The 27,573-nt window shown below is 42.7% G+C and overlaps 1 protein-coding gene and 1 pseudogene across 6 annotated transcripts in view; one reads left to right on the top strand and one right to left on the bottom strand.

Annotated features, from left to right (window-relative positions):
• The window catches only part of LOC106603508 (N-acetylglucosaminyl-phosphatidylinositol de-N-acetylase-like), a 37,132-nt pseudogene extending 34,842 nt beyond the window's left edge, over positions 1 to 2,290 (bottom strand).
• Positions 1 to 27,573, top strand: part of LOC106603505 (nuclear receptor corepressor 1) — a 106,991-nt gene that overhangs the window by 2,090 nt on the left and 77,328 nt on the right. For 5 of the 6 annotated variants that reach the window (XM_014197285.3, XM_014197282.3, XM_014197280.3 and 2 more), the window contains exons 2-8: positions 11,844 to 12,035; positions 15,119 to 15,213; positions 21,637 to 21,856; positions 22,160 to 22,342; positions 23,465 to 23,587; positions 25,605 to 25,661; positions 25,825 to 25,877. In XM_014197285.3, coding sequence (XP_014052760.3) covers positions 11,925 to 12,035; positions 15,119 to 15,213; positions 21,637 to 21,856; positions 22,160 to 22,342; positions 23,465 to 23,587; positions 25,605 to 25,661; positions 25,825 to 25,877 — 842 coding nt within the window. In that variant the 5' untranslated portion in view covers positions 11,844 to 11,924. The remainder of the gene's footprint in view (positions 1 to 11,843; positions 12,036 to 15,118; positions 15,214 to 21,636; positions 21,857 to 22,159; positions 22,343 to 23,464; positions 23,588 to 25,604; positions 25,662 to 25,824; positions 25,878 to 27,573) is intronic. The other variant, XM_082974608.1, reaches the window with a different exon arrangement.

Genomic DNA, 27,573 nt, shown 5'->3' with positions numbered 1-27,573 from the left:
TCATTTAGCAGACGCTCTTATCCAGAGCGACTTACAGTAGTGAATGTATACATTTCATGCATTTTTTTTTTTTTTTTTTTTTGTACTGGCCCCCCGTGGGAATCGAACCCACAACCCTGGCATTGCACACACCATGCTGGCGTTGCAAACACCATGCTCTACCAATCCGGCCGTGATTAGGAGTCTCATAGGGCGGCGCACATTTGGCCCAGCGTTGGCCGGGGTAGGCCGTCATTGTAATTAAGAATTTGTTCTTAACCTCTCTAGGGTAGGGGGCAGTATTTGCACGGCCGGATTAAATCGGGTACGTTTTTTATCTGGTTATTACTACTGCCCAGAAACTAGAATATGCATATAATTGTTTGATTTGGATAGAAAACACCCTAACGTTTCTAAAACTGTTTGAATGGTGTCTGTGAGTATAACAGAACTCATATGGCAGGCAAAAACCTGAGAAGATTCCTTACAGGAAGTGCCCTCTCTGACCATTTCTTGGCCTTCTACACTCTCTTTATTGAAAACTGAGGATCTCTGCTGTAACGTGACACTTCCTACGGCTCCCATAGGCTCTCAGAAGGCGGCAGAACGTTGAATGATGACTTTGCAGATCATGGCTGAAAAACAGTAGCGCATTTGGTAAGTGGTCGATCAGAGAACAATGAGACTGGCGCGCGCATGCACGAGAAGAGTCCATTTTAGATTTTTAGTCTTTGAACAAAAACAGGGTTTCCCGGTCGGAATATTATCGCTTTTTTACGAGAAAAATCGCATAAAAATTGATTTTTAAACAGCGTTTGACATGCTTCGAAGTACGCTAATGGAATATTCAGAATTTTTTGTCACGATAGGCGCCGGCGCGTCACCTTTCGTTACCCTTCGGATAGTGTCTTGAACGCACAAAAAAAACAGAGGATATTTGAACATAACTATGGATTATTTTGAACCAAACCAACATTTGTTATTGAAGTAGAAGTCCTGGGAGTGCATTCTGACAAAGAACAGCAAAGGTAATCCAATTTTTCTTATAGTAAATCTGAGTTTGGTGAGTGCCAAACTTGGTGGGTGTCAAAATAGCTAGCCCGTGATGGCGAGCTATCTACTCAGAATATTGCAAAATGTGGTTTTGCCGAAAAGCTATTTTAAAATCGGACATAGCGATTGCATAAAGGAGTTCTGTATCTATAATTCTTAAAATAATTATGTTTTTGTGAACGTTTATCGTGAGTAATTTAGTAAATTCACCGGAAGTTTGCGGTGGGTATGCTAGTTCTGAACGTCACATGCTAATGTAAAAAGCTGGTTTTTGATATAAATATGAACTTGATTGAACAAAACATGCATGTATTGTATAACATAATGTCCTAGGAGTGTCATCTGATGAAGATCATCAAAGGTTAGTGCTGCATTTAGCTGTGGTTTGGGTTTATGTGGCATTATATGCTAGCTTGAAAAATGGGTGTGTGATTATTTCTGGCTGTGTACTCTGCTGACATAATCTAATGTTTTCCTTTCGTTGTAAAGCCTTTTTGAAATCGGACAGTGTGGTTAGATTAACGAGAGTCTTGTCTTTAAAATGGTGTAAAATAGTCATATGTTTGAGAAATTGAAGTAATAGCATTTCTAAGGTATTTGAATATCGCGCCACGGGATTCCACTGGCTGTTGAGTAGGTGGGACGATTTTGTCCCACATACCCTAGAGGTTAACTGACTTGCCTAGTTAAATAACAGTTACACACACACACGCCGCTGAACAAAAATGTATTTTGTTGACATTTACGTATGTCCCCATTACCAGTAAAACATAATCAAAAACCTATTTCTTTCACTTACTTCCTGTGCTGTTTTGTTGTTCATTTGTTTCATTCTCAACCAGGATTTCTATTGAACGCTGTTTGGGTCTTTGCATGTCAAATAACACTTTGACGTGTGCAATACGCTTCTTGACCAATCATGACCTGAATATGACTGCACGTCACATAATTTAACGTGTTCAGTAATTTTTTTGCGTAGATATTACACTATCACTCATATTTCAAATGTCACAATGATTCATTAATACGAATGCTATGATGCTGGTAAAGTTGTCTCGCGTGCCTACAGTGCTGGTCATAAAAAAAAAAAAAGCTAGCTAGCTCATGGATGCAAACAATGTTCTTCCCCAAAAACATAGCAAAACGACAATCTGTTTCAGTAGTTATAGTTAACACCTAGCTATATAGTTAGCTAGCTATCTAAAATAACTATAATTTGTAAGACAGTTCTTACTTGATTACTGGTGGTCGGACCCATCTATGTGAAACTAGCCACAATAAGGATTTGCCACAATAGTGGACTTTGCAGTTAGCCTTCAAAATAAAAGTATGTCATTGACAGTGATGTAAATGCATACAAATAGTAGAATTATGCCATCATTTAATAGGTCATGCTAAACGAGGTTGGAATTTTGTTATATAAAATCAACAAAAGACAATTTATTAATTTGACATCTGCAATCACTCTGGATGTATTATACTTTAGAATTGCATTGGGGGTGTACTTATTTCACTGTACAGCCTTACCTATGGATTGTCGATCAATGACATGGGGTATCAGTCTACTCAGTGACACTCAGAGAACATTAGCATCGTAGCTCTTATTGCGGGACTCTGAAACATCTGTGAATTGAGCCACATTTATTGTCAACCTATGTGTATTGAACACTTTTCCTGAGGAAAAACAATGCTGCGTGGATGTTTTGGAGTCTGATAATTCTGAGGACATTGGGAAAACATATCTTGGGTATTGAGTAGACTGATACCCCATTTCATTGATCCCCAATCCTTAGGTAAGGCCGTACAGTGCAATGTGAATATCAATACACACAATAGGCTGACTGGGGAGGTGATTTCACACAGTCACAGTCCCGTGATAATATTTGCGTAAACTCTAAACAGTTGTGTTCTGTGGGTGTCGCCGAGTAGACTGATTTCACATTCCAACCTTGTTTAACATTATCTAGTCTAAATATGGCATGATTCCACCAATTGTTACCTTCTGTGACAGTATGTACATACCCCAAACAGAAGCCATGGATTACAGGCAACATTCGCACTGAGCTAATGGGTAGAGCTGCCGCTTTCAAGGTGTGGGACTCTAACCCGGAAGCTTACAAGAAATCCTGCTATGCCCTGCGACGAACCATCAAACAGGCAAAGCGTCAATACAGGGCTAAAATTGAATCATACTACACCGGCTCCGATGCTCGTCTTATGTGGCAGGGCTTTTACACTTTTAAACTATTACAGACTACAAAGGGAAACACAGCTGCGAGCTGCCCAGTGACACGAGTCTACCAGACGAGCTAAATCATTCTATGCTCGCTTCGAGGCAAGCAACACTGAGGCATGCATGAGAGCATCAACTGTTCCGGACAACTGTGTGATCACGCTCTCCGTAGCCGACGTGGGTAAGACCTTTAAACTGGTCAACATACACAAGGCTGCGGGGCCAGACGGATTACCAGGACGTGTGCTCCGGGCATATGCTGACGAACTGGCAGGTGTCTTCACTGACGTTTTCAATCTGTTCCTGACTGAGTCTGTAATACCAACATGTTTCAAGCAGACCACCATAGTCCCTGTGCCCAAGAACGCAAAGGCAACCTGCCTAAATGTCTACAGACCCGCAGCACTCAAACAGATCCACAGATGATGCAATCTCTATTGCACTCCACACTGCCCTTTCCCACCTGGACAAAAGGAGCACTTATGTGAGAATGCTATTCATTGACTACAGCTCAGCGTTCAACACCATAGTACCCTCAAAGCTCATCACTAAGCTAAGGATCCTGGGACTAAACACCTCCCTCTGCAACTGTATCCTGGACTTCCTGACGGGCCGCCCCCAGGTGGTGAGGGTAGGTAGCAACACATCTGCCACGGTGATCCTCAACACTGGAGCTCCACAGGGGTGCGTGCTCAGTCCCCTCCTGTTCTCCTTGTTCACCCACGACTGCATGGCCAGGCACGACTCCAACACCATTAAGTTTTGCAGACGACACAACAGTGGTCACAGACAACGACGAGACGGCCTATATTGAGGAGGTCAGAGACCTGGCCCGGGTGGTGCCAGAATAACAACCTATCCCTCAACGTAGCCAAGACAAAGGAGATGATTGTGGACTACAGGAAAAGGAGGACTGAGCACACCCCCATTCTCATCGACGGGGCTGTAGTGGAGCAGGTTGAGAGCTTCAAGTTCCTTGGTGTCCACATCACCAACAAACTAGAATGGTCCAAACACACCAAGACAGTTGTGAAGAGGGCACGACAAAGCCTATTCCCCCTCAGGAAACTAAAAAGATTTGGCATGGGTCCTGAGATCCTCAAGTTTCTAAAGCTGCAACATCGAGAGCATCCTGACTGGTTGCATCACTGCCTGGTACGGCAATTGCTCGGCCTCTGACCGCAAGGCACTACAGAGGGTAGTGTGTACGGCCCAGTACATCACTGGGGCTAAGCTGCCTGCCATCCAGAACCTCTACACCAGGCGGTGTCAGAGGAAGGGGCGGTGTCAGAGGAAGGCCCTAAAAATTGTAAAAGACCCCAGCCACCCCAGTCATAGACTGTTCTCTCTACTACCGCATGGCAAGCGGTACCGGAGTGCCAAGTCTAGGGCAAAAAGGCTTCTCAACAGTTTTTACCCCCAAGCCATAAGACTCCTGAACAGGTAATCAAATGGCTACCTGGACTATTTGCATTGTGTGCCCCCCCTCAACCCTCTTTTACGCTGCTGCTACTCTGTTTATCATATATGCATAGTCACTTTAACTATACATTCATGTACATACTACCTCAATTGGGCCGACCAACCAGTGCTCCCGCACATTGGCTAACCGGGTTATCTGCATTGTCCCACCACCCATCATCCGCCAACCCCTCTTTTACGCTACTGCTACTCTCTTTTTATCATATATGCATAGTCACTTTAACCATATCTACATGTACATACTACCTCAATCAGCCTGACTAACCGGTGTCTGTATGTAGCCTCGCTACTGTATATAGCCTGTCTTTTTACTGTTTTATTTCTTTACTTACTTAACCTTTTTTGCACTATTGGTTTGAGCCTGTAAGTAAGCATTTCACTGTAAGGTCGACACCTGTTGTATTCGGCGCACGTGACGAATAAACTTTGATTTGATGATTGTCAATGACATACATTTATTTTGAAGGCAAACTGCAAATTCCACTATTTTGCCTAATTCTTATTGTGGCTAGCTTCACAACACATAACCCGGTCAGGTCGAGCCTCACTAGCCACTTTAAGCTAGCTGGCTGTTTATAACGTTAGCTTTTGACACCAGGGTTAAGTAGCTGGCTAGCTATTTTCATGAACCGAAGTTCAATTTCAATAGGCGAACAACTGGCAAGTGGCTACCTAGCTATTACTTACTCACAAGGATTCCTAAATCATTGCTAAGAATAGTGAAAATGACTGCAGTTTCTACTGGTCATTGTTTTCAGACTGGTTGTATTGGTGCTAGCTAGGTACCCCAGAAGTTGCTGTCAAGCAAATAATGCTTTATTACCAGCGTGGTATTGTAAGCACATCGTTCGTGGCGGTGTTTGCAGACTTTTTTTTTTGTACAGCTTTGACAGTGCTACTGATAGTAGTGGTGGCGCTTGGCTTGCACGTGCAAATTCAGAACACACAACATTCTATAATAGAACTGTGTTATTTGACGTGTCAAATTAAAAGCTTTTTTTAACCTATCAAATAGTGATTTGACATATAATTTTGGCACGCAAAGACCCAAACAGCGTTCCATAGTATGTATGTTGTGACGCTATTACTGTGTAACTCTGGTAGGGTAACATCTGAAAAATAGCTCACTTGGTTGTGTGTACTGGTGCTCAACCAGTCGGTGAAAGCCAACATCACCCACGACAGAACGGTTGATTGTCAAGGGCAATGAATTCCATTATCTTAGCGTTAATGGATTTCGCCTTTGAATTGTCTCGCTGACATGTTCTTCCTCTTTCAAATGACTGCTCGATCCACACAGCAGACATTGTGGGCTAGGTTAGGAATGCTGGTCCATGGTCCAAGCACACCAAGACAGTCGTGAAGAGAGCATGACAAAGCTCGTTCCTGCCCAGGAGACGGAAAAGATTTTGCATGGGTCCTCAGATCCTCAAAGTTCTACAGCTGCTCCCTCGAGAACATCCTGACTGTTTGCATCTCTGCCTGCTATGGCAACTGCTCGGCCTCCGATTGCAAGGCACTACAAAGGGTAGTGCGTACGGCCCAGTACATCACTGGGGCCAAGCTTCCTGCCATCCAGGATCTCTATACCAGGCGGTGTCAGAGGAAGGCAAACGATACCGGAATGCCAAGTCTAGGTCCAAGAGGCTAGACTATCTATTACGTTGCTGCTACTCTGTTTATTATCTATGCATAGTCACTTTAACTCTACCTACATGTACATACTACCTCGACTAACCTGTGCCCCCGCACATTGACTCTGTACCGGTACCCCCTGTATAAAGCCTCACTACTGTTATTTTACTGCTGCTCTTAAATTATTTGTTGTTTTTACTTACCTATTTTTACTAAACACTTATCTAAAAACTGCATTGTTGGTTAAGGGCTTGTAATTAAGCATTTCACTAAGGTCTACACCTGTTGTATTCGGCGTATGTGACAAAACATTTTTTTATTTTATTTCATTAGCGCCTCTAAATCGCTCACTCGCTGCCTGCATGCTCTGCATGCGCTCTGCTCATGGCAGGTCTGAGTAACCATAGCAACATCTCTGCTTGGGCTGCTCTGCTCAATGAAGAGACATGAGAGCAGGTAGCTGTTAGCTACTTTTCATCACTCTAAACTCAGTCAACTCAAGGAACATTATTTTCTGTGAAGTAAGAAAATATATTTGAGGTTGAAGCACTTCTGACCCCATGTTATGATCATAGTCAGATATGACTCTACTGCGCAGCAGAGCACAAGGATAGTTTAGCTTCAAAATGTTAGTGATCAATTTAATGAAGCCCTGCCCATTTCATAGTTATTGATGGAAAAAAACAGGCCCTAACCCGACCATAATATCGGGTAGCAGCACTCTACACAGTATATATGCGGGGTACAGTTTAGGGTATTTAAATAGGGTACACAAAACAACTGCAACCTATAATGTGATTGAAATTGTATACTTTAAGTCCAACACTAAAAACATGAACATACAGTGAATTTGGAAAGTTTTCAGACCTGTTACAGCCTTATTATAAAATAGATTAAATCAACATTTTCCCCTGTCAATCTACACACAATACCCCATAATGACAAAGTGAAAACAGGTTTTTAGAATTTTCTGCAAATGTATTAAAAATAAACTGATACCTTATTTACATAAGTATCCAGACCCTTTGCTATGAGACTTGAAATTGAGCTCAGGTGCGTCCTGTTTAGGGCTGTCTTCACTAAAAATAATCTTGGTTTTTGAAAGTCGTGTTCTTTCGACCAATCAAAATTTGTAAATGTGTATTTTTCCATATATAGACACACCCTATATGTTTTAATAAAATCAACTATATGCATTGAGCTTGTCTGATGCTTTATGGTTTGACGTAATTTGACAAATGCCTCGAGGGCACCAGATATCTAGATAACAACATGACGAAGAGAAAAAAACTTAACCTAACCCAACTCTTCTCCTCCTGCTGGCTTTCGCAAATTATGCCATTACACTCCTGAAGTTGCCGGCAATAGGTTATACGAAGAGTCGGCAACCTTTCTCATGTGGAATGCCAATTTATCTTCTAATTTCTAACGATCTGTGTGCCAGCGATGGTCTTCATTTGCACATTTTTGTGAAACAGTTTAATTTTATAGTAACATCTTCATATCTCAATCATTGTCAAGTGGTTCACGAAAATTGTATACAAATCTAATTTTAAAATGATAACCTAAAAAGTAACTTATTGCCATTTCCTACATAAAGCCAACAAATTAAAACATTGCAGCCTGCAGGCAGAAAATATCCAGAATTTTTTTATTATATATTTTTTTTTTTCCCAAGGGGATTTTTTTTCTTCTCTCCTATAAATCAGATTGGCTACACATTGCCTGTCTGCAACAAACTTGAAACGTATTAACTTTGGTCCGGCCCAATGCTTGCACTAGCCAATTTGCAGCATTGTATAAAATATTCTGGTCCCTTGGTTTCCTGCGCCAGTGAGCTCAGGACAGACACAGCTGTAGGCTATTTGCGCAAGGGATAACAAACAGTGCTTAACTTGGGAAGGAGTTCACCGGAGCTGAGTACCGGCTACTCAAATGTTATAGAATATTAGCTCAAAAGTATTGTGGAGCTCCTGCACCTACAGTTGAAGTCTGAAGTTTACATACACTTAGGTTTGAGTCATTAAATCTCGTTTTTCAACCACTCCACAAATTTCTTAACAAACTATAGTTTTGGCAAGTCGGTTAGGACATCTACTTTGTGCATGACACAAGTAATTTTTCTAACAATTGTTTACAGACAGTTTATTTCACTTATAATTCACTGTATCACAATTCCAGTGGGTCAGAAGCTTGGAAAATTCCAGAAAATTATGTCATGGCTTTAGAAGCTTCTGATTGACTCAAATGATGTCACTTAGCCTATTTGAGGTGTACCTGTGGATGTACCTGTGGATGTATTTCAAGGCCTACCTTCAAACTCAGTGCTTCTTTTCTAGACATCATAGGGAAATCAGCCAAGACCTCAGAAAATAATTGTGGACCTCCACAAGTCTGGTTCATCCTTGGGAGCAATTTCCAAACGCCTGAATGTACCACGTTCATCTGTACAAACAACAGTACGCAAGTATAAACACCATGGGACCACGCAGCCGTCATACTGCTCAGGAAGGAGACAAGTTCTGTCTCCGAAAGATGAATGTACTTTGGTGCGAAAAGTGCAAATCAGTCCCAGAACAACAGCAAAGGACCTTGTGAAGATGCTGGAGGAAACGGGTACAAAAGTGTCTATATTCACAGTAAAACGAGTCCTATATTCACATAACCTGAAAGGTCACTCAGCAAGGAAGAAGCCACTGCTCCAAAACCGCAATAAAAAAAGCCAGACTGCGGTTTGCAACTGAACATGGGGACAAAGATCGAACTTTTTGGAGAAATGTCCTCTGGTCTGATGAAACAAAAATGGAACTGTTTGGCCATAATGACCATTGTTATGTTTGGAGGAAAAAGGGGGATGCTTGCAAGCTGAAGAACACCATCCCATCATGTTGTGGGGGTGCTTTGCTGCAGGAGGGACTGGTGCACTTCACAAATTAGATGGCTTCATGAGGAGGGAAAATATGTGGATATATTGAAGCAACAGCTCAAGACATCAGTCAGGAAAAAGCTTGGTCGCAAATGGGTCTTCCAAATGGACAATGACCCCAAGCATACTTCCAAAGTTGTGGCAAAATGGCTTAAGGACAACAAAGTCAAGGTATTGGAGTGGCTATCACAAAGCCCTGACCTCAATCCCATAGAACATTTGTGGGCAGAACTGAAAAAGCGTGTGCGAGCAAGGAGGCCTACAAACCTGACTCAGTTACACCAGCTCTGTCAGGAGGAATGGGCCAAAATTCATCCAACTTATTGTGGGAAGCTTGTAGAAGGCTACCTGAAACATTTGACCCAAGTTAAACAATTTAAAGGCAATGCTACCAAATGTACATTTACGTCATTTAGCAGACGCTCTTATCCAGAGCGACTTACAAATTGGTGCATTCACCTTATGATATCCAGTGGAACAACCACTTTACAATAGTACATCTATATCTTTTTTGGGGGGGGTGGGGGGGAGGGTTAGAAGGATTACTTAATCCTATCCCAGGTATTCCTTAAAGAGGTGGGGTTTCAGGTGTCTCAGGAAGGTGGTGATTGACTCCGCTCTCCTGGCGTCGTGAGGGAGCTTGTTCCACCATTGGGGTGCCAGAGCAGCGAACAGTTTACAGTACTAATTGAGTGCATGTAAACTTCTGACCCACTGGGAATGTGATGAAAGAAATAAAAGCTGAAATACATAATTCTCTACTATTATTCTGACATTTCACAATCTTAGGATCACCACTTTATTTTAACTGGCCTAATACAGGGAATTTTTACTAGGATTAAATGTCAGGAATTGTCCAAATTGAGTTGAGTAAATGTATTTGGCTAAGGTGTATGTAAACTTCCGACTTCAACTGTAAATATTAACAGTACCAGCACCCACAATGAGTACCGGAACCTATTTCTGTCCAAGTCAAGCACTGATAAGAAGTAATCTAGGCTTATTTTATGTAGTTGCCACTGGATCAGAGCATCACATTTTTCACTTTCACGCTGAGTGGTTAACAAAAAGGAGAGGGCTGGAAAGATTTTTGAAATGTGTTGCGGAGCTATTGTCATTCTCAATGGATGTAAAACAGACATATTTGGTTACTACATGATTCGATATGAGTTATTTCAATTTTGATGTCTTCACTATTATTCTGCAATGTAAAAAAATTAAGAAAACCCCTTTTTTGATGAGTAGGTGTCCAAACTTTTGACACTGTTACTGCTCAAAAAATGATTTGGAAAGGCACACAACTGTCTTTTTAAGGTCCCACAGTTGACAGTGCATGTCAGAGCAAAAACCAAACCATGAGGTTGAAGGAATTGACTGTAGAGTTCTGAGACAGGATTGTGTCGGCACAGATCTGGGGAAGGGTACCAAAACATTTCTGCAGCAATGAAAGTCCCCAAGAACACAGTGCCCTCCATCATTCTTAAATAGAAGAAGTTTTGAACCACAAAGACTCTTCCTAGAGCTGGCCACCTGGCCAAGCTGAGCAATCAGGGGAGAAGGGTCTTGGTCAGGGAGGTGACCAAGAACCCGACGATCACTCTGACAGAGTTCCTCTTTGAAGATGGGAGAACCTTCCAGAAGGACAACCGTCTCTGCAGCACTCCAACAAATCACGCCTTTATGGTAGAGTGGCCAGACGGAAGCCACTCTTCAGTTAACGACACATGACAGCCCACTTGGAGTTTGGCAAAATGGCACCTAAAGACTATCAGATCATGAGAAACAAGATTCTCTGGTCTGATGAAACCAAGATTGAACTCTTTGGCCTGAATGCCAAGTGTCACGTCTGGAGGAAACCTGGCTCCATCCCTACAGTGAAGTATAGTGGTGGCATTGTATAGATCAGCAGCATTGCATAGAAGTAGCTCCATTGACTTTTTTTTAACCAATAGTTACGTCATTCACGAGGCATTCGTTGTGCTGAGGCAATAGGTAATCTTTGGGTGATAGATGCAGTAAGTGAATGAATAAAGTGTTTGGTGGAAATCATCTATGAAATCTGCATTTTTAGCATTGCATTATGGTATCACAAACAAGGTACTAGGGTAGTGAATTGATGTTGGCTTTAGCTGTCAGCTAGCAAGGGAAGTTAGCCTACTTAGCTGGAAGCTACCGGTATCATCTTCCATTGTAAAGTGTTCTGGCCTGTATGGACATTGTTTTGTGAACAGTAATTAACAGGTTCAACATTTCTATGTGTGGTGTCATTATTCAAGTGTGTTAACTACTGTACAGCATGTGTGGGGAGCTAACATGCACCAGCCCAGCCTCTCTGTGCAGGCTAGCAATGAGTAAGTAGGCAGGCACGATGTGCACTATAATAAGGGGTCGGCTGTCCTGATACAGACACATTTGACAGAAGTACCAAAAGTAACATTCTAGTACCAATCTGTTTTTCATGTTCTAGTATTGAAAATGTATCGACATTTCGGTATACCATGCAACACTAGTGTCCCTCTATCTGTCCTACCTCAGGTGGTTTGGGTCTCCAGCCATGCTCCAGCAGAGCCCCTGATCAGTGCAGCAACAGCCCGCCCGGCTCAACCCGGAGCCAGGATGTCCAGTAGCTCGGGCTATCCCCCTACACAGGGCAGCTTCAGCAGTGAGCAGAGCCGCTACCCATCACACTCTGTCCAGTACACCTTCAGCACCACACGCCACCAACAGGTAAGAAACTGAGCTCAGAGAAACGTCATTACTCTCTCAAACTCTTAATGATGGCACTGCACTGCATCTTTTAAAACATTATTCTAAAAAAAAAAAAATGTCCACCTACTAGCAAGAATTCCTCTCTCTCCATGCAAATTATTCACTATTGCATGTTAATGCTGAATCCATAATATAATGGAAAATAGAGATTTCAAGATGAGACATGCCTCAGGATCTGCTCTGGAATCATGCAGACTTCTCTTGTGTTCAAGTGAAAGCAAGAGAGTATCCACTGGCTTGAACAGTCTAAAGGTACAACAATTGAGTTATTCTCAAGTAATTTTTTTTTATTTTTATTTTTTTTACTCTGGCTGCTTTAGTATTATTACAGTGCACTTGTGGTTATAATGGTCAACCGATTTATCACCTAATGCTGAAATGATCACTATAATCAGAGAAGAAGAGGGAGGCCAACTCTTCAGCAGGTGGTGTATTTTTGCTCACCAAACAAGGAGTTTTTGTATGGAGGTCAGTGAGAGCGTGACGAATTTGGTCAACAAATAAATGAAAGGGTTATTTGTTACATGAGGTTATTTTATCGAATATAAGTTTTGTAATGCTTAAGTTGTTACGAGTGTACTGAAATACACTATATATACAAAACTATGTGGACACCCTTTCTAATTAGTCGATTCGGCAATTTCAGCCACTCACGTTGACAGGTGTATAAAATTGAGTACACAGCCATGCGATCTCCATAGACAAACATTGGCAGTAGAAGGGCCTTACTGAAGTGCTCAGTGACTTTTAACGTGGCACCGTCATAGGATGCCACCTTTCCCACAAGACAGTTCATCAAATTTCTGCTCTGCTAGAGCTGCCCCGGTCAACTAAGTGTTGTTATTGTGAAGTGGAAACGGCTCAGCCGTGAAGTGGTAGGCTACACAAGCTCACGGAACGGGACCGCTGAGTGCTGAAGCGTGTAGAAATCGTCTGTCCTCGGTTGCTGGCCTGCACAGAGCCCTGACCTCAACCCCATCGTGATTCTCTACACTATTATTTGCTTGCATTAGGGGAACTGTTTAGAATTTTAGCAACCGGGAAATGGCGTAGCAAATTCTGCGTAGTGCACTTTTAACTTTGTTGTTCACATTAGGGATGTTAACAGCCGACACTGTGCCGAGGTGCTAAGTACCTATCGGGGGTCAGATTTCTCTTTGTCTGACCCTTTCGACTTCATCTGAGAATGTTTTTATTTTGGTCATTCGGTTATGAAAATTACTCAGTGTGTAAAACATATGTTTTTGCATGGATAGGCAAAGAGCTACAAAAAGCTTCAGCCTATAAAGAGGTGTGTGCGTGTTTCTGAACACTTCACTGTTTTTATCTCTCCTTGAATATGCCAGAACCCACTGTTCTAGCTAAGTTTAGCATGGCTCTAGCCAGACCAGAGCTATGCAGTGTTGTGAGTGTTTTTCTCTCCACCACTTCCCCCCTGGTCAGATGAAAGACTCCAGAAAGCGCTGGATTTCCATGGCTATAAATCAATTTGGTTATCTCTGCTCAGTGTTGTGCATTCCTCAGGGCTTGATGAACTGATTCACACAGAGGCCAACTGTTCACCTCTAGTATCGCTGCTTTCACTCTGGTTTCACATGTACTGCAACATAATCATCAATGCCTGATATTTTTACATGGAAATGAACTTTCTGCGTGTGTGTAGGACCATTTGTTGGGTAATTGGAGAATACATTAAAATGCCTAACTTTTGTTGTTTTGTGCAGACATGAACTGTTTTGCGATTTAATTAGTTAGCATGTGGTCTGACAAAGTTGAGAGATGCACTAGGTTTTCCTTGCAGTTACTGCAACATGATCACAAAAGTAGTTTCATGTTTGTTAGGTTGATTTGATTAGTGGTCAATGGAAAACATTATTTTTTTTTTACAAACTCTGTATGTGGAAAAAAATAAGGGTTGTTTTAGGAAATGTTTGGTCTAGGTAGGGCTGAACTTTCTGTTACGTGCATTGACATGCTCAGGTTTGTTTGTAGGTCACAGTGTGCTGATAGCAAAAGGGCATGAAATGCTAATTACTCCCTGATAGAAGCCTTTAAAGGCCCAGTGCAGTCAAATGTGATTTCCTGTGTTTTATACTATGAGGTTGGAATAATGTGAAAATTATGATGATGCCCTTTTAGTGTATGAGTTGTTTGAAAAGACCCCCTGAAATGTCTGCCTGTTGTGGTGGGATGCAGTTTGCTTGCATGGTGTCATCATAAATGAGTTAACAATAAAGTTCCAAACCTCTCTGCCAACAGTTTTCAGTTTTCCCCTCCCCACTCAGATCACGCACACAGTCCTAGCTAAATTATTGCTTGAGAAATTCTTTGCTGAGAACAATCACAGCAAGGTACTTAATTGTTACTCAGAAATGATTTGATATTTAGATAAAAACGGATGCATTTAACATAAACCATTTTTTTTGTTTGTTTTAAAAAAGGAAAAAAAAAAATCACTGGCCTCACTTGAAAGTAATGAAACTGATTTTGATTTCTAGTTTGACTGAGGTAAAAAGGTGCTCGAGGACGTGTGCATTGATGTAGCAATTGGGCTAATAACCGCAGTGTTGCACAACCACACCCTCAAGTGTCTTGTTGCTTCTCTGCGGTGGCTGTTCAGACTTTTGTGTAAATCGTTAATAATCATCAAGTAGAGAGGTTTCCCCTTTGATAGTGTATCATAGGCGCAAACGTCTCCGCCTCCCTTGCAATCCAACATGAGGGACTCTGCAATGCTGGGCTTTTTTTAAATTATTGTTTTTTTTTTCTTTTCATTCTGAAAGCATAGGGCCCTACAAGTAGTTTTTATCTTAAACATTTTTATTTTTTGAATTGTTATCGATTGGTTTGGGCAATAGCGCCGTTTTGGTGAAATGTGTTGTTGCTCTGACATGCCATGTGTTATCAACAGGCTGTGTCTCGTGGCTGTGCAGACCTGCCCTGTTCACTGTGCAACTGGCTCTAGTCTAAACCAGCATGTTATTATAGTTTGCTTACTGTGTGTGTGTGTGTGTGTGTGTGTGTGTGTGTGTGTGTGTGAGGAGTTCACCGTCCCGGACTACAGAGGTCACCTGCAGGACCAGCAAGGTCGACGAAGGCCTTCCTTGCTTTCGGAATTCCACCCTGGAACTGAGAGGTACTTAACGATACCAACGGCCACCTCCGCTTCAAAAGCCTGTTATTATAGTCTGTTGGGGGGATGATGACAGTAATTTCTGGGATTTTTCAGTTATCCTAAAAGTAGCACAAAAGAAAAGGTCTACTCGTATGGCCAGTTTACCTGACCCATATTAAGCCTAGTCTTGGACGAAGAAGTAGTTTCAATCGAGAGTCTCCACATGACTTTTAGTCTAGGACTGGGCGTTATCTGGTGTCTGGAAAACCATCCTATAGAGCAGCGCTGTTAAATTCTGGTTTTTATTTGCACTCACCTGGTGTCCCACGTTTTTGAAGGAAAGGACGAAAACCAGAAGTGTTTCGGCCCTACAGGACCGACATTGAACATCCCTGCTATAGAATGTACTAGTGCATAAAACCCTGTTCTGAGTTCCGGATCCTGACTCAGAACAGGGTCAATACGGAATGCAGCTTCTAGGGCTCACCCAATTCTGTCAACTGGTCTATAGGCTGTTGGTTGCCCGAGATTAATTTAGTCTAGCAGTAGTAACAATTCTATTTTATGGTGTACAAGACACCGGTCTGACTCTCGCCTGTCCATTGTGGATGCCGTGGGGATGGTGCGGTCCATCACTGAGACGTGCTACTGCAATTGTATATGGTTATATTACGTAAGAACAATGGTACAACACCTAAAAAAAATATTATTTTATAACAAATGCCCTTTTTCCCGTGTTGGATAGCGGTCGCTGTCCGCGGTTCTGAAACATCAATGCACTGTTGAATTGGCTCCATTTTCTAAACCGTGTTGCTATGTGCATAATAGCAAAGTTACCCAGCATGTTGCTATTGAGAACAATGCAGCGGATGCAGCAGCAGCGTTAGATGAAAAAACAGCACTTGCCTTAATTGTCTACAAAAAGTGAGGGGCCCTCCCGATTGGGGCAGCGTTTTAAGGCACTGCATCGTAGTGCTAGAGGCGTCACTACAGACCCGGGTTGGATCCCAGGCTGTCTCACAGCCGGCTGCGACCGGGAGACCCATGACGCGGCGCACAATTGTCCCAGCGTCGTCCGGGTTAGGGGAGGGTTTAGCCAGCCGGGATGCCCTTGTCTCATCGTGCCCTGGCAACTCCTTGTGGAGGGCCATGCGCATGCACGCTGAATTCACCAGTTGGACCGTGTTTCCTCCGACACATTGGTGGCTTCCGGGTTAAGCGAGCAGTGTATCTGAAAGCAGTGCAGCTTGGCAGGGTTGTGTTTCGGGGGATGCTTGGCTCTCGACCTCTGCCTCTCCCGAGTCCGTACGGAAGTTGCAGCGATGGGACAAGACTGTAACTACCAGTTTGGATATCACAAGAAAAAGGGGTAAAATGTACCGAAAGAAAAGTGAGGAGAGGGGAAACCCCAACTTAATTAGGTCTATAATCAATAGTCTAACTGTTAAATGTGCCTGGCTTTATAAATCATCCATATACAGTGCCTTTGGAAAGTATTCAGACCACTTGACTTTTTCCACGTTTTGTTAGGTTATAGCCTTATTCTAAAATGTATGAAATTTGCTTTTTTCCTCCTCAATCTACACACAATAATGACAAAGCAAAAACTGATTTTTAGTAATGTTTGATAATTTCTTAAATAAACATATCACATTTACATGAGTATTCAGAAATTTTACTCAGTGCTTTGTTGAAGCTCCTTTGGAAGCAATTACAGCCTCGAGTCTTCTTGGGTATGACGCTACAAGCTTGGCACACCTGTATTTGGGGAGTTTCTCCCATTCTTCTCTGCAGATCCTCTCAAGCTCTGTCAGGTTCGATGGGGCGCATTGCTGCTCAGCTATTTTCAGGTCTCTCCAGAGATGTTCAAGTCCGGCTCTAGCTGTGCCACTCAATGACATTCAGAGACTTGTCTTGAAGCTACTCCTGAGTTGTCTTGGCTGTGTACTTAAGGTCGTTGTCCTGTTGGAAGGTGAACCTTCACCCCAGTCTGAGGTCCTGAGTAGGTTTTCATCAAGGATCTCTCTGTACTTTGCTCTGTTCATCTTTGCCTCGATCCTGACTAGTCTCCCAGTACCTGTCGCTGAAAAACACCCCCACACTATGTTGCTGCCACCTTGCTTCACCGTAGGAATGGTGCCAGGTTTCCTCCAGACGTGACGCTTGGCATTCAGGCCAAACAGTACAATCTTGGTTTCATCAGACCAGAGAATCTTGTTTCTTATGGTCTGAGAGTCTTTAGGTGCCATTTTGGCAAACTCCAAGCTGGCTGTCGTGCCTTTTACTGAGGAGTGGCTTCTGTCTGGCTACTACCATAAAGGCGTAATTTGGTGGAGTGCTGCGGAGAGGGTTGTCCTTCTGGAAGGTTCTCCCATCTTTACAGAGGAACTCTGGAGCTCTGTCAGAGTGACCATTGGGTTCTTGGTCACCTCCCTGACCACGGCCCTTCTCCCCCTGATTGCTCAGTTTGTCCTGGCATTCAGCTCTAGGAAGAGTCTTGGTGGTTCCAAACTTCTTCCATTTAAGATCGATGGAGGCCACTGTGTTCTTGGGGACCTTCATTGCTGCAGAAATGTTTTGGTACCCTTCCCCAGATCTGTGCCTCGACACAATCCTGTTTCCGAGCTCTACAGACAATTCCTTCGACCCCATGGCTTGGCATTTGCTCTGACATGCACTGTCAACTGTGGGACCTTATTTAGGCAGGTGTGTGCCTTTCCTAATCATGCCCAATCAATTGAATTTACCACAGATGGACTCCAAGTTTTAGAAACATCTCAAGGATGATCAATGAAAACAGGATGCACTTGCATGCACCCTGACGGGTTTCATCTCTGCCTGGTATTGCAACTGCTCTGCCTCTGACCGCAAGGCGCTACAGAGGGTAGTGCGCACAGCCCAGTACATCACTGGGGCCAAGCTTCCTGCCATCCAGGACCTCTATTCCAGGCAGTGTCAGAGGAAGGCCCTAAAAATTGTCGTAGAATCCGGCCACCCTAGTCATAGATTGTTCTCTCTGCTACTGCACGGCAAGCAGTACTGGAGCGCCCAGTCTAGGTCCAAGAGGCTTCTAAACAGCTTCTACCCCCAAGCCGTAAGACTCCTGAACACATAATAAAATGGCTACCCAGACTATTTGTATTGCCCCTCCCCACTCTTCTATGCTGCTGCTACACTCTGTTGTGATCTATTATCACTTTAATAACTCTACCTACATGTACATACTACCTTGACACCGGTGCCCCCGCACATTGACATACTCTGTACCAGTACCCCCCTTTATATAGCCCCGCTATTGTTATTTACTGCTACGCTTTAATTATTTGTTACTTTTATCTCTTACTTTTTTGGGTATTTTCTGAACTGCATTGTTGATTAAGGGCTTGTAAGTACAGTGAGGGGGAAAAAGTATTTGATCCCCTGCTAATTTTGTAAGTTTGCCCACTGACAAAGAAATGATCAGTCTATAATTTTAATGGTAGGTTTATTTGAACAGTGAGAGACAGAATAACAACATAAAAATCCAGAAAAACGCATGTCAAAAATGTTATAAATTGATTTGCATTTTAATGAGGGAAATAAGTATTTGACCCCCTCTCAATCAGAAAGATTTCTGGCTCCCAGGTGTCTTTTATACACGTAACGAGCTGAGATTAGGAGCACACTCTTAAAGGGAGTGCTCCTAATCTGAGTTTGTTACCTGTATAAAAGACACCTGTCCACAGAAGCAATCAATCAATCAGATTCCAAACTCTCCACCATGGCCAAGACCAAAGAGCTCTCAAAGGATGTCAGGACAAGATTGTAGACCTACACAAGGCTGGAATGGGCTACAAGACCTTCGCCAAGCAGCTTGGTGAGAAGGTGACAACAGTTGGTGTGATTATTCGCAAATGGAAGAAACACATAAGAACTGTCAATCTCCCTCGGCCTGGTGCTCCATGCAAGATCTCACCTCGTGGAGTTGCAATGATCATGAGAACGGTGAGGAATCAGACCAGAACTACACGGGAGGATCTTGTCAATGATCTCAAGGCAGCTGGGACCATAGTCACCAAGAAAATAATTGGTAACACACTACACCGTGAAGGACTGAAATCCTGCAGGGCCTGCAAGGTCCCCCTGCTCAAGAAAGCACATATACATGCCCGTCTGAAGCTTGCCAATGAACATCTGAATGATTCAGAGGACAACTGGGTGAAAGTGTTGTGGTCAGATGAGACCAAAATGGAGCTCTTTGGCATCAACTCAACTCGCTGTGTTTGGAGGAGGAGGAATGCTGCCTATGACCCCAAGAAAACCATCCCCATCGTCAAACATGGAGGTGGAAACATTATGCTTTGGGGGTGTTTTTCTGCTAAGGGGACAGGACAACTTCACTGCATCAAAGGGACGATGGACGGGGTCATGTACCGTCAAATCTTGGGTGAGAACCTCCTTCCCTCAGCCAGGGCATTGAAAATGGGTAGTGGATGGGTATTCCAGCATAACAATGACCCAAAACACACGGCCAAGGCAACAAAGGTGTGGCTCAACAAGAAGCACATTAAGGTCCTGGAGTGGCCTAGCCAGTCTCCAGACCTTAATCCAATCAAATCTGTGGAGGGAGCTGAAGGTTCGAGTTGCCAAACGTCAGCCTCGAAACCTTAATGACTTGGAGAAGATCTGCAAAGAGGAGTGGGACAAAATCCCTCCTGAGATGTGTGCAAACTTGGTGGCCAACTACAAGAAACCTCTGATTGCCAACAAGAGTTTTGCCTAAGTCATGTTTTGCAGAGGGGTCAAATACTTATTTCCCTCATTAAAATGCAAATCAATTTATAACATTTTTGACATGCGTTTTTGTTGTTATTCTGTCTCACTGTTGAAATAAACCAATCACTAAAATTATAGACTGATAATTTCTTTGTCTGTGGGCAAACGTACAAAATCAGCATGGGATCAAATACTTTTTTCCCTCACTGTAAGCATTTCACTAAGGAATACCTGTATTCGGTGCATGTGAAAAATAACATTTGATTTAAGCTCAATTTCGAGTCTCCTAGCAAAGGGTCTGAATACTTATGTAAATAAGGTATTTATTTTAATACATTTACAAAAATGTTGAACCTGATATTTTTCTTTATCTCTCATTTATAATATGTAATGTTATCATTAGTCGGCTTCGTATAGCAGCCTTGTATAACCACCATTGAGCTGTAGGCTAAAGAGGGCATTCTGTTTAGTCTTAATACCATAACTTTCTTAGGCCAATATTTCAATACTGTATCAATCAATTATTAATTCGTTCATGTCATCACACAGCATGTGAGTCATTCAGGATTTGAAATGCAATCAAGCATTTTTGTTTTAAAATAAAGCAACCCTTGCATAATTAGCGTGAACAATAAATAAATTGTTCCATTTCACAAATGAATGCTACTGATTTTAGTCTTTGCTGTTAAACAAAAAAAATACATTACAACAGACTCTGGTATGCTTATCATTTGTTTACATTCTTCAAACGATCAGAAAAATTATTATATTCTAACTGCACCTGTTTGGCAGACATAATAAACACAGTGCCTGCTCCTTACATTCTTTTTCTTCATCTCCAGTGTTTTCCACAACTAGTCAAATTTATTCTACACATCCGAGTTCCCATTTTACCTCCTGAGTAACAAGTAAACATTCCCCCGTTTTCAAGTTTTTGTCACATCCTCTGCATCCATTTTGCTGTCATGTGTTTGGAGTTTGTTATAACCGATTTTATTGATGTGATTATGATATGCTTTAGGTCAGGGCTTATTGGTCACGTGCGTGCGACGCATACTTGTGTCACGTAAAGAGAGCAAGGGTTTAGGGAATCTTTTTCTTTTTTTTCTTCTCAACGAATGAGGGATTTTTTTTGTCAACTTTTATTTATCTATCGCACAACAAATATGAGCACAATCAAGTCAATTGCATTCGGACACCTTCCTAGTCACTTGTCTTCATTATTTCATCAAGCGGTGCGCTTAAAGCCTCAGACCATCTCAGTGCATAAAGTTGATTTGATAAACTCATAGGATGTGTCTATAAATGGAAAAATATACATTAAAATTCAATCAATTAGTTGGAAGATCAGACAACTCTCAGTCGACCAAGATTCTTTGCATCTCGGTAAGGCTATGTATGACCCCTGGTATCATATTAACATGCATTAGACATGAAAAATATGTAGAATTGCAACAACAACAGTTTGGGGTAGCATGGGTTGGGGTTTGTTGCTATGCTGATGAATGACTATCCATCTGGACTTTTGCCACCTAGGAAATTTGTGTGACCGGCCCTTCTCAAATAATACTTGAGCACCCCTGGCATAGATGTTATTGTAGAAGGTAGTCATTGTAGAAGGTAGTCACTATAGATGTTATTCCTGTATCAGGAGGAGTGTGTGATCTGATGTTTACCTTCCCCCTCCAGGCCCCCAGAGAGACGTCATGGCTACGAGCAGCAGTTCCACAGTGTCACCTCCCAGCAGCAGGCTGACGGCCACGAGGCTCTGGAGGCCAAGCGGCCCCGCATGGAGACTGTCTCCGAGGCCCACTTCGCCCGCGGTGCCCTGCCCGGGGGCATCATTTTATCCCTGCAGTCCCACCAGGTCCAGGACAGCCTCAGAGCCAACGTAGGGGAGGTCAAGAAGGTGCACGTCGCCTAGCTACCTAGTTCTAATAAAGACATAGAAAACGATGGCTAAAGCAATGTATTAAACCCTCAATGACTTTCAATATGTTTGAGGATATCGATTTCAGCAAAGTGTGGTGCAGCATGGCTCATTTTGATCACATAATGATAATTTATTTGGGATACAAGTTGAGTTGTAGATTCTGTACAGTCCGTCAGTGACTGTGCATTCCAACTACAATGCAGTCAATCTCAAACATACACAATGTATTGAACCCTCGTTGACTGCAGTGGACTCACACTTTCTCTGTCTGTGTTCCAGGAGACCCAGTTCAGTGGCATGAAAGCCGAGTCCCAGGCCCCAGGAGGGCTGCACCATGTGGGGGAGGTGCCTGACAGCTCGCCCTCCAGATTGTCCAAGGAGGAGCTGATCCAGAGCATGGACCGTGTGGACAGAGAGATCGCTAAAGTGGAGCAGCAGATCTTCAAGCTGAAGAAGAAGCAGGTGGGTTAGGCCATTGTTACATGACACACTTTACTAGCCTGCCCCAGACCTGTTGAAATTATTCATATTCTGTGATTTGTGTTGATAAGAAAGATTTCCTATCTTGGAGCTCTAGCCAATAGCATAAATATTAGAGTTGATTTAAACAGTGCCCATAAACCAAATGCATCAAAATGACATCTGATGGAATGTTGATTGACCTAAAACAAATTTATTTTTGTAATGCATACATACCCACTAATACAAATATTTCACAAGATATTATAACTGCGTGAAAAGCCTTGTCTCAGTGACGAGGAGGTGGAAATGAACCAGGCTCTGTTGGAAGTGAGCCAGGCATGGTTAAAGGGCCTTAAGCTAAGCCCCACAGGTTAACTAGTAGTCTCAGGGAGGGCCACTCATTTCCAGGCAGAGCTACAGGTTTCCCCCCCTGCCTGTGGGATTATTTGCTATGTCAAGCGCTCTTCCTGTCCTGACCTGGTGACGCGAGCATTAACTTGCTTTAAACATTTTTGTGGTTGGATAGAAAAAAACATATATTTTTGGAATCCCTACTCATTAGACAGGAAGGTAAACTGTGCTTGGCTTTGGGAGAAGTCCATTTTTATGTTTTTCTGAAGCTTTTCCCAGGATTTTCTGGGATTTATTTATTCAAGGTATTCCAGGAGCCCCTAATCTCAGGCGGCTTTCTATAACCAGGTTGTTTACTTAAGCATGTAAACGCACACAGACACAGCAGTTCAGCTATTGGACACACACTACAAGTTCAACTATCTGTCAACAGTCTTAGATGGTGCATAGATCAGCCATTATCAGTTACATTACAGAGCTCTTAAAATAAATGCCCTAAAACAAGTGGGTGGGGAATAATCCGTCATGAGCCTCACATATCAGAGACTGGAATCAGATTAACACTGAGCCTTGTCCTCCTGTCCAGCCACCACCATTAGCTGAAACGAGGTGGAATTAGAAAGCGTGAATATGCAGCATGAAACCCATGCCTAATTTTAGAATTGTATGATTTATGGAGGAGAGGAAGTTTACCATATATTTTCCTGTGTGTGTTTGTCTGAGCACACACTCGTTTATTGACAGAGGTGATGTGTTGATGTTGTCTCTTAGCAACAACTGGAGGAGGAAGCGGCGAAGCCAGTGGAGCCAGAAAAGCCAGTGACCCCTCCCCCCATACCACAGGAACACAACAAGCACCGCAGCATTGTCCAGATCATCTATGACGAGAACAGGGTGGGTTTACCAGGGAATCCTCCTCTACTGTACACATGCTGCACTCCACCTTTATTATACCTGTGACTACACAGACAACTCTCCATGTCTCTGGTTGTTTTACCACGCTGTACTGTTATCTACTCCATACATGCAAAAAGTTATGAATCTGGCGGGGCAATGCAAAGCAATACTTAAGTCTTACAATGCTTGTGTATAAGTTTCTAGGGCTAGAAAGGCTTGAATGTCATCCAGGATTCCGTGAAGTCTTGTTGTTCATGCATCATTGACATTTTTTCAAGACGGTCCCTGTGGAGTTGTGTGTATGTGTGTATTTTGCTCGTGTGTATTTCTGTCAGCGAGTGAGACATTTGGAGAGAGAAAGGGTGAGTATAAAATCGTAAAGAGTGTCCCAGCTCTCCCAAAAAATTATGCCTGCCGGAAGTGGAGTCACCGCCTGCGTCCGCGACATGGCTGTGAATTGTGCAGCGCTATAGTAGCTCTCCCCCGCCTGGCTCACACAGCAACGCTGCTCAATGAACAAATGGGAAAGAGGGACTGAGTACAGAGTGTTATGCTAATTATCGGCATCTACACGGAATATGTGAATTGCATGCAATTACCATGTGCCATGTGCTCAGGTAGAAGCTATTACCCATTAGCCCAAACAAATAAAACTGTTTCAGAGTTGATGCTTTTGCATCCAGGTATAATGATGTGGGTGAGTCAAATTATTTGAATTACTTTATTTCATATGATTTAATACATGCTATTAACAAAGTGTGCTCCATTTTGAAATAGAAATGAAAATAAAATGTATTACATAATATAAATGTTTAATCATTTTGAGACTACCGTAAATAGGTTTACTGCTATGTTATACATCTGCAGTCATGGTTGCCTTGTTTGTCTACATCCTAGTGGCTACTGTAGTCTTTTTACTGTAGAAAAACGGTTATCTCTAAAGTGGTCCCAGGTAAGGCAGGTAGCATGTGAGGGAGTGCCAACTGCTCCCGCGCAATCCCCCGGCTGAGCAAAGGAGTACAGCCACAGACTGCGTCTATCTTGTGTTTTTTAGCAGAAGGAAAAGGGAGGGACTGTCTGTGTGTGTGTGTGGAGGTTACTGTTGGTCGTGTCTGCACTGCATCCTTTTCAGGCAGCCATTAACCCTTTTAGCAGGAAGGCTTTTCCTCAGCCCAGCCTGTGAGAGCAGAGCTACGGGCCACGTAGAACATTCCCCTTGTGGTCTTGGTTATCTGCCACAGCAGTATCTGGGCAGAGTTTTTATGAAAAGAGAATATTTTTTTTTATTTTTTTTACGTGTTTTTAGGTTATTTTACAGAGTTGACGGTCTTGTGTGATACGTGATCGGTCACTATTGCCAAGGTCTATTAATTATACTCTACCGGAACACTATTTTCTGTCTTTGTATTGTGTGTCTGCTTTTCAAACAACTGTAGCTTCTCAATTCTTTGTGTAATTTGGACAAAAGCTTAGAAACCACAAAAAATCACAAGCAAACAATATGCAAAAAGATTTCAGAGATGGACACATTCCTATTAGTTATGTAAAATAGTTTGGAAATACAGTACATGGAGATCACATGCTTCGGAGAATTTATTCAGTCACTCGCTCAGCTGATTGAGCTTCTTATTGAAACTCGTTTTATAACCTTGCCCGACAATCTCCCTTGGCTTTCCTCTTTTGCGCAGGGAGATTCGCCGCACAGTGCTGCCTGGGAAAAAATATGTGGTATTTTCAGAGTTCAGACGCTTGGGGAGTCTAAAATATTGGAGCGTTTCTTTTATATAATTATACCTAGTTGAGGGGGAAAAAGGGAAGATATTTAACAAATTAATGTGTCCAAATAGTTATTGTCCTACGCTGGCAAGAGTTTATGCAGCTGTAATAAACACGGAACCACAGAGCCTGCAGGACACAGTGTGTTAAATCACAAAGGACTACTACTTTGAGTGACGGGTTTCTATTATTTTGAGACCTACTAACTATCATCATATTGTATTTTATTACATTTCAGAAAAAAGCTGAAGAGGCCCATAAGATATTCGAAGGTCTTGGTCCTAAGGTTGAACTGGTAGGTGGTTGAGGGGGTTTTCAGTGGTTGAATGATTGTTTCCTAGATGAGGTTCTTTGAAAAACTGCATATGGTAGCAATGAGTTGAGCTATTATAATACTAGTAGCTAATGAAAGTCATTACTTAGACTGATTTCTACCCCCCCCCCTCCCTTTTTCTTAGCCCCTATATAATCAGCCATCGGATACAAAAGTTTACCATGACAACATAAAGACGTGAGTATGCACTTTGTTTCTTGCATGTATGGTGTGTGTATATATATATAGAAGTGTGTGTATATGAACCTCTATTTTGATAACTAATGGTTGAGTTTTGTCTGCACTGTCAGCTGGGTCATGAATTCTCTGTTTGCTCCGTTGACACACGTGAGAAAGATTGAAAAAGAGGATCCGTCGGTGTAAAATGAAGGAAACATATAGCTAGGTTAATGTAGTGGTGTAGATGGTAGGGTTGAAGGCCAGGCTGTGTGGGTCTAACCATGAGAAACTGGCCTACGGTTGAGGACTTTACGTCTTCTCTGTGCTTAAGGTGGCCCAACCACTGTTCTTACCCCTCAGCGATGGTATGTAGGGTTGCACATTTTGGGAATATTCAGAGGTGGAAACGTTCTGTGGGAATTAACAGGAATATATGGGAATTAATGGAAATATATGCAAATTGATATTAATACCATTTAAATGTAGATGTTTTTTTGCATTGGATATATTTACCATATCATATGGAGACAGAAACATAAACCTTTTACCTTATCATAAGTAGGCATAATTGCAAATGATGATTAAATCCTTCCAATAGAAAAAAACCCGTAAACATTTAGTTACGAATGTAACTTTAATTAAATGAGTTGACCCTTCACATGGAATGATTTCACTGAACAACAAAAGAAAGGGAATATTGAATGATCCCCAATGACCCATCGCATCTCCCAAAAACGTTTTCAACATATATCTGTAAAATCATAGTCTAAACTAAAGCTTTGGTTGTCTTCCTCTCAGGCTTCCATGTCTTCTCCCTGGACCTCCTCAATGTCCACCTCTTGAACATCAGACTCTGATGCCTTGTCTTCACTGTCCCTTTCCAACCTTGTTGAGGATGGCTCGTTGTCAGGCTCAAAAAGCCTCAAATTTTCCCGGATGGCCACCAATTCTTCAACCCTTGTATTGGTCAGCCTTTTGCGGGCTTTGGTGTGTGTGTGTGTTCCCAAGCAAGGACCAGTTGCGCTCTGAGGCAGCTGATGTTGGTGGGATTTGGAGGATGATTGAGGCAACAGGGCAAAGAGCCTCAGATCCAGAAAGTCCCTCCCACCAGGTGGTTGATGAGATGTGTTGGCACGACTGCCATATTGCATCTCCATCCCACAGCCCTTGCTTGGAAGTGTACTTTCAAGAACCTCATCCAGGCCAAGGTGGTGAGACACAGCAATGATGATACCATAGGCCTTGTTAATCTCTGCACCAGACAGGATGCTCTTGCCAGCATACTTGGGGTCCAACATGTACGCTGTGGCGTGTATGGGCTTCAGGCAGAAGTCTTCACTCTTTTTGATGTCTTTCAGAACTGCAGTTTCCTCTGCTTGGCGCCACAGTGAAGTGGGCAGGGCAGTACGGATTTCTTCTCTTACATCCGCAAGTAGAGTCTGAACATCAGACAGAATGGCATTGTCTACCTCAATCTGTGCAATGGCTACTGCTATAGGTTTCAGGCTGCTTATCACTCTCTCCCAAAATACATAATCCAGGAGGATCCTCTTGATGGGGCTGTCCATATCGGCAGACTGTGATATGGCCATTTCTTGGAGAGACTCCTTCCCCTCCAGGAGACTGTCAAACATGACACCACCACTCCAACGGGTGTTGCTGGGCAACGTCAATGTGGTGCTGTTATTCTTCTCACTTTGCTTGGTGAGGTAGA

The sequence above is a fragment of the Salmo salar genome, chromosome 04 (genome assembly GCF_965601325.2).
Source record: "Salmo salar chromosome 04, fSalSal1, whole genome shotgun sequence".
Taxonomy (NCBI): Eukaryota; Metazoa; Chordata; class Actinopteri; order Salmoniformes; family Salmonidae; genus Salmo; species Salmo salar.
Note: the sequence above shows the minus strand (reverse complement) of the source record. Positions and strands in the feature narration are given on the sequence as shown.